The sequence below is a fragment of the Tubulanus polymorphus genome, chromosome 4 (genome assembly GCF_964204645.1).
Source record: "Tubulanus polymorphus chromosome 4, tnTubPoly1.2, whole genome shotgun sequence".
NCBI lineage: Eukaryota > Metazoa > Nemertea > Palaeonemertea > Tubulaniformes > Tubulanidae > Tubulanus > Tubulanus polymorphus.
The window spans coordinates 18,018,110-18,034,949 of NC_134028.1; the positions used below are offsets into that span (position 1 = coordinate 18,018,110).

Consider the following 16,840-nt stretch of genomic DNA (forward strand, 5'->3'; position numbering starts at 1 on the left):
GAAAATCAAAATCAAACCCCCTGATTTGCTCCTGGTAGGTGAGGTGGATTTCTAAGGGACACAAAATTAAAACAAATCAAGACCTAATATACCAATCAAATATATATTAACTTTTATCAAGAATAACCATACACCATATCACCAATTACCGATAGGCTCTCAAAAAATTGGCTCATTGGCTATCTAATAGGATAAAGCTTTTGGATTTAAATTCCGACAATGATTACCTCCAAAACAGTGATTGTCCAGTTGTTAAATGGTGGTCGAATCCATCTAGGCGCTCCATTGTTTGCAGCAATAACTTTAATTGTTACATTGGCTGACTGCCACAATCCTGATGAGTTTCCTTGAAGATCAGTAGCTCTGACAATCATCTTATAAGTACCAGTTTTGCCATTCAGTGTTTCATTGACAGAAATAAGCCCAGTCTTAGAATTGAGATCAAATAAGTCTACAAAAAAGGATATTTTTCGCTTTCATCAAATGGGAAAAGTAACACCCATAATAAAACTGATTTTATTTCAACTTCATAGATATCTAACTTGACATGGTTGATTTCCTATATCAACAGGCTTTTTCCATCAATTGATTAATATACATACATGAAGGATCCCCCCAGAACTTTGTGTATCTAAGATCAGCATTTATTCCTTCATCATTGTCTGCAGCACGCAACTTCAATACTGAATAATGAACTGGTGTTGTCTCAATGATGGTTGCAAAATATTCTGCGTCTTTGAATACTGGTTTGTTGTCGTTGATGTCCTTCAAAGTAACATAAATCTACAAAAACAGAAACCACTCAGGAAAGTCCCTCAACATACTTAAACATTAAAAAGTAAAACACAAATTACTCTAAATAACAAAGTATAGGGCTGGGTATTAAAGAATCCTTGGAGGCCTATGAAATAGAATTCTTCTTCAGGTTTGTGATACAAAGCAATGTAGTTTTTGAACATAGTAATGCTCTAATAGATATTGCAGGTAAAATATTTTCATGTACTCGATGAAATAGTAAGCGGTAGACCTACATAGCACTTACTGGGACAGTAGTACGCTTGCGCACTGAAGGAGTATTTGGAGAGTCATAAACCTCAGCTTGCGTCGTAATAAGTGGGGTGGTTTCCCGATCTAAAATGACTCCATTCTTCACTCTTACAACACCCTGAAATACAAACTCCATTATCAAAGGAATGAAAAAAAAGAAAAATGAAAATTACTTCAATGAAATTATCTATACGTCACATGATTGTACCGTCATATTGTCAATGGTGAAATTTGTCTTTTGATCTAAGAGCGTATACCGTACAAGACCAAAATCTCCAAAATCCAAATCAGTTGCGTTAACAGTTGTAACATAAGTTCCACCAGGTGAATGTTCATAAATCGATGATAAATACTCCTTCTGTTATGAAAAACAGTAATCAAATTAAGTGAATATATAACAAGCCAGCCAGATTGGATGTTTACTAGTGCTAACATCATGGAAGTATTACCTCTTTAAACTGTGGTGTAATGTCATTAATATTTTCGATAGTAATAAAAACAGTAGCAGTAGCTGTTAGAGTTGGTTGTCCACTATCTTTGGCGGTCATTTCAAACTGTAACGTTTGTATAGTCTCATAATCTATTCTCTTATGAGAAGTAACAACTCCTGTTAAGATAAACGTCAAATGTGTTCTAAATATAATACAGATCTATCAGGGACAGATCCAGGATTTAAGAGGCAAGTCAGTAACATGCATAACTCCTGCATTGATTTCTCTACATCATCAAATGCGATTTTGGGCTCTAGGACCTTATCCCCCCAAAATTTCATAACTGTGCCAAATTTAACATAACATTAGACAAATGCCAGATTACAATGAAATCTGTGGAAGTTGATAATCAAAAATATGCGAATACTTCTATTCAGATGATTTTAATGTTAGCCACTGCCGTTAGTGGCGCTAGTGTTGGGTCACCTACCTCAAAGGCAATATGCATTGAAATGTGGGTGACTTTTGTATTCATCCTAGAACTACATTTAACAAAGATCCCCTACTCTTGTAAACTCCAAATTGTAGAAGGTTCCAAGTGTTTTATTTTTTTTTTTGAGATGATCAAAACTATATTTTGAATTGGTTTCGTAGCTTGACGATTTTATCTTAGAAGTCTAATCCATCACATGAGAATTTACGCAACACGTATACTCGCTTGCCGCAGCTTCGTGATAGAATCTCAACATCTACAGTTTTACAGTCATAATTCTATTATTTTCTCGTTTTATTGGTATCATTTATCGTTACTTATATGGATAACTCTTTTATATCTTCAAGATTATAATGGTAGGTAGTTTCCAAAAATATCTGATAATAATGACGACTGTATATAGTGCTGCCATCTATGGGCCTGTAACAGCGATTGTTATTGCATTTCTGATTTATCTCATTTAAAATAATTTTTTTAGGAATCAAAGGCATATAACAGTACATTCATGTACTGAAAAATTATAAAACACTTCAATCTTCAGTGCCCGGTGGCTCTTTATGGTTTATAGTTTGTTAATTTCGTAAAATTTTACTCGGACGATTTTCTTCTCATTTCGCCTTTGGCCTAGGCGACCGAACACTAGCACTCATAGTGATGGCGGCAAACATTTAAATCATCTGAATAGAAGTATTGAGGTTAGGAGGAGGGTTACTGTGCTTACCCATAGTATGCCTGGATCCACACCCGTTTAAAGTGGTATAGATTAATTCTGATGAGACAGCTGCAACTCATTCTTACAATATTAAAATAACTGACCTGTAGCAGAATCAACTTTGAAGAAATTTCCTGGATCTTTCAGCATGTTATATGATGTGATAACACCATCTTTATCTGACGCTACAGCAGTCATGACGAATGATGGAGTTGGCATCTCCTCACGTAAGGTGATATTGTAGTGAGGTAAAGAGAGAGTCCACGGATCACTAAATACTGGGGGAATTTCATTGATATCCAAAATAACCACCACTACAGTACCTGTGAATATATATAAATGGTATATACTTGATTCAAGAATTGAAGATTGAATGGAGCGCAGTTTTAATAAGTTTTAAAACTTTTATAAAATATATGCAGACAAATCTGGATGCATTCATGTTCCATTCACATGGATTGATAAGCAGGTATGTTGTAATTGAGCTTGATTAAAGAACTGCATACCCTTATCTGTGACATTGTATTTGCAGCAGGGTAAGAGCATTTAATGAGATTAATTTGTGTCTCAAAGTTAATGCTACCTGTTGAATTTTATCATAATCAGAACTACCATAAGGGTTTTTGTTTCTTCATAGAAAACCCTATTGAAATTCTTGTGATTATCATTGTAATTAGATTTCTGCTGCTTTCGCAAAACCCTATTGTAATTCTGGGGAAGGTTGGTTAAGATAACCGGTGGATAAGATCTTAACTAGTGTTTAAGAACTTATCCACCGGTTAGTCAACCACGAGTTAAATTCAGTTGCTCAAAACCTCAGTTAGGTTGCGGTTTGCTAACAGGTGGTTAAAGTTCCTTAACCAGTGGTTAAATCATTTATCCACTGGTTAGCCTCATTTTCATTTGCCCAGCCTCACTTTGAAATTGATCACGATCATATCATTAAAGTGGAGTCTGTTTTGATTAATAATGACAAGAAAATTTAAAAAGCCAATTTTACAGAAAAAGATTGCAATGCTTGGTTGAAAGGTTATATTCTAGTGCGACTTCTATCTGTGGCTCCTTGTGTTGAAGTTCAGCTATAAAGTTTGTCCCATCTCTTTAAAAAGGCAATTTTTCTCTTAAACATCCATCCTAAAATTGATTTAGATGCTCGAATCGCTGTAGATTTTCTCTGTTGTAGCCAAATGTAGGCAATAAAAAACTACACTGGCCACTTAAACCACTGGTTAAGAACTTAACAAAGCCCCATAGGTCGTTTAACTTTTACCAATAGTTAGGGAATTTAACCGTCGGTTAGGGATTTAACCAACGGTTAAGAGTTTAACCAACCTTTGAGCAACCAGCCCCTGCTAATTAACATCATTATCATTATCATTATTATTATCACTATTCTCTTTTTCACACTGTACATGTATCTCACTGAGAGTATATAAACTATTGTAATTTACTTCCATTGCCAGTGAAACCTTAACGTATCACAAGTACTACGTTGCATTGACAAACACTACACATAGTATTAATCAGAACCCAACTGTGTACTCAGCCCCTAAACATCAAATTTAAGGCAAATTCCATCAATATCCATATTACGTGTTTATTCCCACAGCGCATAAACTGCGTAGTTACGTTTGTGCGTGCTAAAATGCATCTGCGTGGCAATCACATACTTCATCAATGAAATCAATAGCTGCCCCACTGAAATTTTCCTTCTGACGGCCCTGGCTCTAGGGGCTCAAATATGGGACCCTAATCTTTAAAATGAATCAATGAATCATGATTGGGATGAGAGATCAGTAGCCCTTTTACAAGACGCGTGCATTGATTTATGGTTCTACTAGGTAACTCATATGGTTCTCAAGTAGCACCACCTACAAGTTGCCGGAACGCTTTTCATTGATATCTACTTAGCGGATTTTAGTGGTTCAAGGAGTAACGTCCACTCTTCCGTGATCAAATAGAATTAAGAACAAATGCAACTAAAGTAGGAACATTTTTCATCGCAATAATGATCAGTTTTGAAATGCTACATTTTTCATGAAAAACTTAAAAAAAAAAAATGAAATTCAGGCTAACCCTATTAAATACTGTTTATATTCTAAATGGAAAATGGATATTTTGCCAATGCTGCATTATTCATGTAAACGCTATTTTGCCAAATGAAACTATGAACTTTTGAAATCTGTATAATTTTACTTGTTATACATGTTTCATTGATGAGCAGTGTTTGTTTGGCTTTGGATCACAAATGCCTTCGTGACTGAGACTGAACCTCGCTGCTACCAACGGTGTTATCTTAAGTTGGCGGTTCTGAGTCCGTCTCGACTTCAGTCAGTAAAACTTACAACTGTTGTGGTTGCCATGTTATAACATTTTCATTCACTCACTTTCAAATGTCATAGGAGCATATTAAGCCAGTAGGTGGCGCCACATTGTGGAGTCACTTGAGATTTTCAATATCTTAAGGCTCTCAATATTTTCAACATAGATTTTCATGATTGAAATACGAACAAGAAATGAAAATTTGAGGTGTTTTCATAAATCATTAAACTGACAAGAAAAATTATAAAATCAGGACAGGTATTCTAAAATCCTATTTTTCAAGCACAAGTCGAACGTTATATTTTAGAAAAGCATATCGATTATGCCAAAATCGAGACACTTGGCAGCTCTGAGCATCTGTTTTTCGCACGTAATTCAGTCATTTTATTATGGAAATCACAACCAGATGCCTTAGAACGAAGGAATTTGTGACTATAGAGTACAGCATATTTCTACGTCTGGAGCGGAGGGGATGACTGATATAGACATCGCAGATATTTTTGTGGGTAGAGATATTTCTATCCAGTACTTGTTTGTGAATCCCAGCCAAGCCTGCGCCATCCCGGTCGTGTAATAGTAATGTGTGCTGCATACATACAGTCAGTATGTTGTACATACTACAGCGATGTGGGTCACTGGGGAAAGCTAGTACTATATGCACTGGAAAGCGCGTATCTCTTACTACGTATTTAATTCGCGAAAATAGCCTCACTTAGCAGGATAAAAGGCTCTTAGATGATAAAAACATGAATTTTGTGTATCCAAGTTTATGTGTGCCATAATATTTGCGAGAATCTTTCTCTAAAGTGTGAAGCTAGTTTACACATAGGCCGGGTGTTCTCGCTCTTACGGTCCATCAGAGGTAGACCGGAGATAATCCATGTAAGCATTTGAACACAGTTAACAACACTTTAAATATGATGTGCTCACGAACTGGCAGCCAGTGCAGCAATTCGGGAACCGGAGTAATGTGTTCATGGATTTTGGTACGGGTAACCATGCGCGCTGCCCGATTTTGAGTAAGCTGTAATTTTCGAAGCGATGATTCACCGATACCAGCTAGACATGCATTACAATAGTCCAAACGAGATAGAATCATAGTCTTTGTAAGTAATTTTGCAGCAGATGGAGTCAGCTGATGTCAGACTGACCCATTACACCGAAGATGAAATGATGCAAAACAGATTACATTGTTTACTTGTGAGTCCATAGACAGCTGAGAGTCGAAGATGACACCGAGATTGCGAATCGGAACAGATGAAATCGGAATGTTATAGCCGGATATCTGAATACACTGGATGTCTAACGAGAGCAGCGTTTGCCGTGACATGCACATGAGTTTGCGTGAAAGATACCAAACGAAAATCCGGTCCCCCAAATAAGAAGTAAGAAAAGGCCAAGTGTCGGTGATGTTGTTCTTGTCAAAGAGGACAAGATGCCTCAAGGGTGCTGGAAATCAGCTATTGTGTTGGCCTTGATGAGATCAGCTGATGGTAAAACGAGATCAGCGACAGTCAGATTAGAACGACAACCACACTCAAACGTGGTGAACGGATAATATGATAAAAACCCACTATCTACAGATTAAAAGAATTTAAAAACAAGAATTTATTTATTCAATCTAAAATATATATAAGACATGACGTTTCGATCTCACCCTAGAGATCATCGTCTTAGATTCTTTTAATCTGTAGATAGTGGGTTTTTATCATATTGACAGTCAGATTGTCCACTGGCAACACGTTAAGAAGATCAATTGCACATCTATACCCCTGGAATGTCCTTCGTCCTTACCAATGGGGTCAGATGTAACTGTACCGAAAGGAGACAAGATCGTCTCAGATCCTCTGAATGTGTCAGATGTAACAGTACCAAATGGAGACAAGATCATCCTGGATCCTCCGAATGTGTCGATGTACCTGTACCACAGGAAAAATGTGTGATATTTCCCGATCCAGCTGCCCGGGATAAAATCGAAGGATGGATTAACCCTTTCGAACCGGCTCTCACAAATTTGCGAGAGAACGACGTTTCGCCTTGTATCGGCTATAGCACAATGAAAGTTTTAAATTTAGTAACGACAAGCAGTATGCGCCTTGGGAACTCCCCAATGAAGTCATTTCGGTACACAAACTCATAGCGTACAATTAAAAATTCTCGAGAAATTCGCGTTGAATCGGCAGGTGGCGGTTTCGTAGATTTGACAACCAGGAAACAGACAACGTGTGTCTTTCGCATTGTTTATTTTGCTAAAAATGCCTCGGAAATTTCTGACAGATGAAGAAATCCTCAAACTGATTGCCGATGAAGGCTCAGAAGATGAGGATGTTGGATACACGCCAGACTCTGACGATGATAACATAGAATCAGATTAAAAAATTTTGATTACTTAATGCTATATATCAAAAGAAACCTTGAAAAGAGTACTACAAACCTACCATTTACGGTGAAGCTCTAACTCTACTGGTTTATGAGTTACAAGGCTTGGTAAATAGGTACTTGTTTCCCTTTGTTTTACCCAAAATTAATTCAGTCCTGCTCAGTGCATTGTTGTAAAATAATCCAGGTTCCAAAGGGTTAAGTCAACACTGTTATTATGTTGTATTTCCTAGGGTAGAAATGAGGGGCCGCAAATTCTCAAAGTGCGAAGAAATAATCCTTGAGCTAAACCGAGTTTAATATCGGGCGAAGTGAAAGAAAAGTAATGAAGGTAGGATTCAGCATTAATAGTTTCCTATATACTGAGAATTTCAGGAAAAAACCACAGTTAAAGATCAAAACATGGCAAGAAATTTTAGTCTTGCAATATTAGTTGAAATATGTTTTTCGAAAAAAAATTGATAATTTCCTGCTTAGATGAGTCGATGTGGTGGTTCATTCTCGGTGTACCGGTATCTATAAAACAGTGTTTAAGATCAATAAAGTGAAAATTAGATTGCATTGAATTGAAATCACAATGTAATAGACATATAAACGGAGGTTTTGATATTCTGTCCGTTCAGTGTCCATTCCGTACTAACATCTTGCTGTAGTAGAAATTATTCGGGGCATATAGACAATAATTATTCATAAAATATCTTACCTTCAATGAGCAGAAATACCGTGTACACCCGTGAATAAACCAGGAAATGCCCGGATGCCTCTAGTGTACGGAGACGCATCAGGGTCATTCACAAATGTAATCAAAGAAACTCGAAACTATTGATCTGTTGAAACAAAATGTCAACATTGCAACTGGAATATTATGAAATAAAAATTAACCTCGATCTCGGTTGATTCGAATTTAAAAACAGAATTCAGCATTCAGCGCATTCCGTCCACACATGAATTTTGAAAATGTATCTAATAGGCTACCATATTTCTTGGATATATCCAAGAAACAATAGGTGCGAGCGAGACCCCTGCATTTAGACAGACCTGGGAGTAAATCTAGATGTTTTTTTCAGCGAAAATTATGGGAAATGTTTAAACAACACCCAAAACTTCATAGTACTAGCAGTGCGGGTCTATTTTGATTTCACAGAAACGCGTGTATACAAAAAGAACAGCTATTTGCTTCAATTTTGGCATATTTCGATTATTTCATAAAAACACTAGTTCATGAAATATATAAAATTTTCAGATCGTAATAGATACTATATGACTATAAAGATACCTCTGATGAAATAATCAAATCTCAAGACCATAAAAAGTATGCCCCCTGTTTTACTGGAAATGAATTGGGAGCATGACGTCACTGGCTAGTGATAGCAAAAGCAAACTATAGGTTTGCTAAAAACTAAGAAGTGTACCAATCTGGAATTTTCGACACAATATACGGGTACACTGGTACCATGGGCATCCCTAGGGTAGTTCGAACGAATCCCCTTTTCTGAATCTTCAAACGTCGACGATTTGGTCTGCATTTGGTCTGCATTTGCTGAATTAGCTAAAACAAAATCGATACATTCAAAGTAAATGGGAACCAGTCTACCTATTGTATTTGTTTATGTTGTGTATAGAATGTGAGTTTAAATTTCACAGTCTTGTATTTCAATTGTTTGATTCGAGATATTTCTGAAAAGGTTTCTGAAAACAATATGATATAAATTTGCTGTTCAATTTAATCATCGGTGTCGACTTGACTACATTACATTGAAAATCAAAACCTTCCAAAATACGCCTCTCTGTGTTCAGTATGCATTAAGGATGCACAAAGGACAGCAAGCGAGGAATAAGCGCTGGTCTCTCAATAGTAAAAGCTGCCGACAGGAAAATTGGTCCGTGATCTGATGGCCTCATATTGCACCAGAACGCGTCTTGCACCAAATTTTCAAAAACCCTCTTTTCTTTCCCTCATAACGAACTCCCCCAAAAGAAATCCAGGGGATGCTCATGGGTACCGTAGGCTTTGATGGACCACAGCAGTAATTCTCAATGTTATGAACGCCCATTCACATTATCAAGAGGCCCTCCATGAATTCATGAGGAATAAACTATACACACCAATTGCTGCTACTCACCTTAGACTTCATATGGATACCATACAAAGCTGCCATGACACAATCAATGATCAACGCAGTTGAAAAAGGCGCTACATAAAGGCGCATGGACGGTGTATTCATGCCCGTAATCATTTATTTTAACTGCTAAATCGGCGTGATGTCATTTACTGTATCTAAATATATTTATCATGATAATTATAATATTCTAAAGACAAATGAATTTCTGTGGACCTTTTTCATTAAGGCGTACGTTCATTAAAGTGAAAATTAATCATCCGAATGATGATTTCAGATAATACTAATTTCAAACAGGTTTCTGCCTAACTGGTTCATATATCGCACTGAGAAGCGTCATCTAAATAATTCGCATAAGTCCATAACATATGACTTATTTCCAAGAAGCGCAACCTGGGTCAACAATATGCTGGATATGTGGATCCAGCTACATAGGCTACAGGGGCTACCACGTAAAAAGTAGTGATGTTCCAAAATGGCTACCCAACCGAAGACATGGTTCTTTCAAAGTCCTCTGGTGGCAGTTGAATGAACTAGTCTGTCGCACATGCTCTCCTTTTGCGTTTTGATCCATAATTTCGTTAATACTAGGTTGATCTACCTTAATGCATCAATTTGTTCAGTGAGGAATTTGCATTCAGAAGTAAACATCGATTTTTAACAGATTTTTTAAGTTGTTTCTGTTTTCATTTATCAGTGACAGGTTTACATATTGCAGATATGTTTGGACTATAACAACTTTGAAAACCAACGTATACTCAATGAACATTAATTTACTTCAATCCCAAAGAGGGAATTATAGGTAACACAATTATTGCATTGTCAGGATTCAAACATGATGTGGCGTCAACTGCGTCGACGTCTTTGAATGTTGAGTTCATCTGCCAAACGGAAGATATACTGGTGGTACAAAATGGCGGTGATAGATGAAACAGAAACGAGAAATAACGGATCGGGACTTATATCAGTCCGATTACATGATTTGCCAAAACAAAATGGCAGCTTTTTGAATCGCTCATATATGCATCAGATAGCGAGAATTGACCTGTCCGGATTATTGTGAGTCCGAATCCGTGATTTACGGTTGAGTTGACACTCAAGGTCCTCCGGTAATTTTAGGCTTTTCGAGGTGCACTATTATCAATGGATGACAATTCTTTGCATTATTCTTGTCACTGTTTAGACCCGGTAATTACGCGGGATTAATTCATAGTAAATTACTATATGCAAATACGAAATGGTCAGGCACCGAGTCATATTTCTGACAGAATTGAAAATTTTGTTTATAAGCTGTTAGTAGTTGAATCTGAGAGAAACATTTTATGAAAATTTTTGGCTGGAAAGTGGAAAATTTATAATAATAATCATCAACAGAATTACAAGAGGGTTTCTGCGAAAGCAGCAGAAACCCTAATTAAATTGTTTCAATACTGGGCTAGGAAGACAATTGTTTATAAGTTGGGCATCAATCAGTGATTACCACATTAATGTAATTCAGTATGTGGATATCGCTCAATATATCTTAATTCAGTATCGAAAGGGCTGATAATACCCAATACAGCAGGAATGGACCAAGGAATGTACGGTGAAACAATGGTAACATCTCACGTGTCCTATGGCCAAGGTAAAAACTTTTAGAAATAGAACATTCACGAAAATCTACTTTACCTGTTCCTGTTTGTTGGGTAACATTTTTATCCTGTGCTTGAACTTGTAAATAAACTTCAACTGCTTTATCGTAGTTCAACCGACTATTTGTGGAAATCTGTCCTGTTATGTCATCAATTTTAAACAGATTCTACAACAGAGAGCAATTTTCTTTCAATCTGACAGGCACATGTAATATCCTTTTACCTGAGCAGAGCTTGCTTTGAGCATACCTTGTAATCATAGCTGTTTGGATCAACCAAATCTCCACCTTTATTGTATGCACTTGTTGGCTCAATTGAATAACGTATGACAGCTCCAGAATCAAGATCTTTAGCGGTCACATTAATCAGGTTTGTGTTAACCGTGGCGTCTGAAAGCAGAGTAAATATACATGGAAGCAAAGCAGTAATAATGAGGTCTGCCTAAATCGTTAAAATGCCTGAACTAAGAAGTATACTACTGTAAAAACTGGCATATAAGTAAGTGTACACGCCTTATAAGTCCAGGTCGATGTTGAGACCTAAAACTTCTGATTTTAACTTATAACAAGTATCAGTAATTGTTTTATTGAAAGTTGGTTTTGATTGATGATATATTCCTTCACAGGTAAGCCAGTCAGATGGCCATACATCTAATGTTAAGTTGTGTAAATGGAAGAAATTTCTTCTGACACAATAAAATGCAATATCTGGTTTAATACATCATTTATGATACTTTTACACTTAAAAACAAAAATCATACATACTTTTAGATTTACTTGCAAAGAAAGATGACATAACAAGAATTGCAATCGAAAAAAAATTCATAATAAGCCTATGGACTTTCTTAAATTTAAATGATGGTGCATGTTTTATTCATACTATCAAAAATAATGTCGGTAAGTATCCTTCTTACCATGACCACCAGATACAGTCCCCATGACAGGCTAAATAAGTTGGTTAATAAAGCAGTCCATGGGGTACAAGTTTTGCATCCACGCATCAACAGTTGTTTTGAAGCTGTTCACAGGCTGAATAGGGACGTATAGAAGTGAAAGCGAATCATCCAGCCTATGAATGCTTTTATGGTTCACTGGTACAATCGTTATCACAAATGCTCCCTTTCAAGTCAAGTAGACTGTCAACACCCTAACCCCCTATTTTTCACTGGATTTACACTGATCTGGAGAACGATCTTTTTGAACGGAAAGGTCATATTTTCGACTTTGGTTGGAGAATTATGATCCCCATAACCATCTATTCATTTCCTATTATTCCCTATAGCTGACAAGATCTTAAAAATTTGTCACAAAAATTTTACTCACTTTCATAAATGCGCACCCTGACAACCGACTTTTCAAAGTACGGATTTTTATTGTTTACATCCAGAATGTTGATAGTAACTTTAGCTGTTGCACTAAGTTGTGGTTGACCTGCATCAGAACCAATCACCTATGTATAGAAATTACAACATGAGGTATCATTGACCGACATGGTTGCTGAACTTAAGCCTAGTATACATTGACACTGCGATTGGAGAAAACTAGTTGCCAGTGAGCTTACGACTAGTTAGTGTCCATCTATCTCCAGTTCTAGCCAGTTGCTTATGAACTACTTTTGAGCAACTAGTTGTTATACCAGTTGATAGCTTCATAATCAACAACACATGGTAGCAACTGACTAAAACAAAGCAACTTGTCACGTGACTTGAGATGCCCTCAAGAACATTTGCTAGATTACATATCTCAGTTGCTGTGTATCTATGCACTATGGACCTAGAGACCGGCTTTCATTTGATTTTTCGATGTGCAAGGGGTACTGGCTCACTAGCAACTAGTTGTCTCCAGTCGTTTGTCGATGTACACTAAGCTTAAGGAAAGTCAACTTAGCTACTTACAGTGAGGATATATTGCTTCCTTGAATCATAATCAAATGTAGCTTCATTTGCAGTGCGAATTTCCCCTGACTTCTGATCTATAACAAATTTCCCTAACGAGCCCGATTCAATACGGTAGCTGACATCACCATTAGAAGACCGAGGAGGATCTAAATCTGTAGCAGTTACATTTAAAATAAATGTTTTCCCAGGAGTGTTTTCTGAGATATCCTTCACATAGACATTCGATGGAATAAAATTTGGTCGATGATCATTGACATCCTGGAAGAAAGTCAGTAAATTCAATGACAGTAGAATACGTTATCCAATGGAAACCTTTTCAACTTATAGGAACTTATTTCAATTGAAAATAAATATCACATCACAGACTTCTTAATTAATGCTTGACAGAGGCTGCCACCATTCCATTAATAACAAGAACAGACTGTCAAATTCCTCATCATGAACAAGAAAGAAATTCTAAAAATGGGCTTGCTGACATGGTTGTACTGAAAGCTGGCTTGGTTTTGTAGCCCATGAAAATTGGGATGAAATAGGAACCAAGTCTTTTCAAGGTTACACGTTCAGGGACTTTCGTATATGCACAAACAAGAGTCCCATGGGCCTTGAAGGATTGGCAGATTATACTGTGGTAAGGTAATCAAGTGGTTACTGTTCAATGATGATGTTGGTTGGGAGGACCACAAACCAAACTTAAGGTCAATATTTGTCTTAATGTACGATTTTCATTTATGCTGAAAATGAATTTCATTTTCTGCCTCATTAATGTGATCCTGTTGAAGACCAAACTTATTACGATGTTTTCCAGCATGTCCCAGCTAAGATATTAATATCAATCAAGATTTGGATTATACAGAAGTCTATTATACAATTTCGGCACTTTCGTCTACAAGATTCTTATGAACGATGTACAACTGTAAGGGTCATTTTGACAGACTGTGGTTTTTCTTTATACTATTAGGCCCTAATACTTATTTTCAGAGCCCATGTGTGATTAGAGAAAAACACTCACAAGTGCCCATCATTTTTTACTATAAAGTAGGAAAATCAGTTGTAACTTTGAAGCTTCATAGAGGGAAAACTATAAGCGATATAGCTTAATGGTAATTGAAAAGTTTGTAGCGTATGACCCTTAGAAAATCTTCGTTTGGAAATTATTTTGTACCAAAGGAAGAAAGTTTCATATGTGATAATGGACGTCGCTAAAGTGAATGTCCATAATAATTTATCAACAGTTGCAGCCCCTAGGCTGTTTTCCCCTGATGGCCATAATTTGAATCGGTCAACAATTGCGGCCTCTAGTATTTTGAATCGAATCGACTCGATTTTAAATAGGGTTCTGGCCCAAGTGATACCCTACTTGTGTACCAAGTTTGAAATTAATCAGTCAACAATTGCGGCCTCTTGGCTATTAACGTAATTTTTCATCTCGGCCCCCGGGTGGCCATTATTCGAATCGAATCGAGACAATTTTAAATAGGATTCGAGGCCAGGTGATACCCTACTTGTGTACCAAGTTTGAAATGAATCGGTCACCAATTGCAGCCTCTAGGCTGTTAACGTCGCTTTTCATGTTGGCCCCCTGGTGGCCATAATTTGAATCGATTGGGTTCTGGCCCAAGTGATTTCCTACTTGTGTACCAAGTTTGAAAACAATTGGTCAAAAATTGCGGCATCTAGGCTGTTAACATCATTTTTCACGTCAGCCCCCTCGTGGCCATAATTTGAATCAAATCGACCCAATTTTAAATAGGGTTCTGGCTCAGGTGATGTCCAACTTGTCTACCAAGTTTGAAATGAAGCGGTCACCAATTGTCACTCTAGGCTTTCGACCCGATTTTAAATAGGGTTAATCATCCAAGTGATACCCCACTTGTGTACCAAGTTTGAAATGAATCGGTCAACAATTGTGGCCTCTAGGCTGTTAACATCGTTTTTCATGTCTGCCCCCTGGTGGCCATAATTTGAATCGATTGGGTACTGGCCCAAGTGAATTTTGAAAACAATTGGTCAACAATTGAGGCCTCTAGGCTGTTAACGTCACTTGCGGCGGCGTACAGGGGTAAATCTATATGCCCCCTCTCAACTAAAGTTGAGCCGGGGCCTAAAAATGTTTATCATCATCATAATCCAAAAGTGATACAGCGTTAGAAGTACAAACCTGAACATTAATGATAACTTGACATGTGTCAGACTTCGGTTCAGCATCGCTGACTTTTATCGTCAAATGATACCTACAAAAAATGTTCCTAATGTATCTGTAGCAAATTTGCATGTGGCATATAAAGGTTTCACAGATATCTTATATTGTGGTAAGACATAGTCACAAATAAGGCTCGAGCCCAATTATTCAAATTCATGCATATGCCAGTTTGATTAGTTTAGGAATCAGCCGTTGTAGATGAACATTGTCAGGACATTATTGATCTTAGCGCATTTTCCTGGCACAGATCATTCAAAACCTACTGAGAATACATGTAACAAAAATTGGTGATATTTTTAAGTCAGATTAATGTAGCCTATCTTCTAAATTGTTGTTCCCATCAGCTCCATTTTAAGAGGGTTTGACTATACTTTAAGAATTAAAGTTTACGAAAAAACTTTCTAAAGATGTAAAAAGGGTTTAACTAGGATAGCATGTATAGACAAAAGCGCAACTTTTTAATCTCAGACTTATACTTACACTCCTAGTCCACCTGGGGTACTCTCAAAATCAATTGGAAGTTTAGCAGATATCAGGCCAGATGTTTCAGAAATCTGGAATAGATTTTTTCCATTACCACCATCTATAGTGTAACGAATGCGATTGTTGCCATCTCTTTCACTATCTAAGTCAACTGCCTAAAAAATAAAAAAGTTTATGATATTAAGCAGCTACAGATATATTAACATATTTCATCTTTAGCTAATCTTACATTGGCAGCTCTTAATTGCCAATAAATAAAACCTCACTTCAGTGGATAAAAGGAACTACTCAGAGCACTGTACATCATCAAAATCAAGTGTCGCCCAAATAGCTTTTGTTTTTGACGATAAGTCAAGTCACATTTATATACACAATAATTATTCCGGTTCAACTCCATAATAGTTCAATATAGTTCCATTGTGGAGGATTTTCTTTAATGAAGTGAGTGGTTCGGTTTCAAATTGCCGACCAATTCCACTTTCCAACAATTCCGATTTTAAATTGCCGACCAATTCTACTTGTCCACAATTCCGATGATTTTGAATTGTTGAAGGGAAGATAACCTTTCAAGCAGAGACACAGCCCCTCGATCCCACCCTCCACTTTGTAACTATAAAGGGTAATCCACGCACACCACACAGCCCCTCAATCCCAGCCACTTTAAATGAGGGTAATCCAGGCAAACACCCAGCCCCTCGATCCCAGCCACTTTATATAAGGGTAATCCATGGACACACACACAGCCCCTCGATCCCAGCCACTTCATATAAGGGTAATCTAATTTTAGTTGTTATGAGTTGTGAATTACTGAAATATATCGGGTCTATGTGCTGAATTCAAGTCAGCACAAACTTCTAGTTTCATGTTAATATTCATGTGGTATTCAAAGTTTTACCCCCATTTATCTCAAAAGAGCAGCTTTATTGCATAGTACATTCATCAACATGTGGTTTATGTCTCTTAAAGGTGTGGGTAACTGTACTGATCGTCTTAGTAGTCGTGTTAATCTTGCCAGCTACTGTGCCGATTGAAGGTTAAAAAATTGGTCATATCTTGATCATATTTAAATGATTACAGTTCTGATGAAAATAATGATAATACCAATGCTTCACCATGAATTTGGTT

The 16,840-nt window shown here is 37.0% G+C and overlaps 1 protein-coding gene across 4 annotated transcripts in view; it reads right to left on the bottom strand.

Moving 5' to 3' along the window:
- The window catches only part of LOC141903752 (cadherin-87A-like), a 115,877-nt gene that overhangs the window by 44,358 nt on the left and 54,679 nt on the right, over window positions 1-16,840 (bottom strand). For all 4 annotated transcript variants that reach the window (XR_012619092.1, XM_074792029.1, XM_074792031.1 and 1 more), the window contains 12 exons: window positions 15,713-15,870; window positions 15,191-15,263; window positions 13,030-13,290; window positions 12,458-12,584; window positions 11,385-11,524; window positions 11,173-11,302; window positions 2,788-3,006; window positions 1,497-1,654; window positions 1,256-1,405; window positions 1,043-1,165; window positions 603-783; window positions 228-451 (listed from right to left, as the gene is read on the bottom strand). Coding sequence is in view for 3 of the 4 variants with exons in the window: in XM_074792029.1 (XP_074648130.1) it covers window positions 228-451; window positions 603-783; window positions 1,043-1,165; window positions 1,256-1,405; window positions 1,497-1,654; window positions 2,788-3,006; window positions 11,173-11,302; window positions 11,385-11,524; window positions 12,458-12,584; window positions 13,030-13,290; window positions 15,191-15,263; window positions 15,713-15,870 (1,944 nt within the window). In the remaining variant the exon portion in view is untranslated. The remainder of the gene's footprint in view (window positions 1-227; window positions 452-602; window positions 784-1,042; window positions 1,166-1,255; window positions 1,406-1,496; window positions 1,655-2,787; window positions 3,007-11,172; window positions 11,303-11,384; window positions 11,525-12,457; window positions 12,585-13,029; window positions 13,291-15,190; window positions 15,264-15,712; window positions 15,871-16,840) is intronic.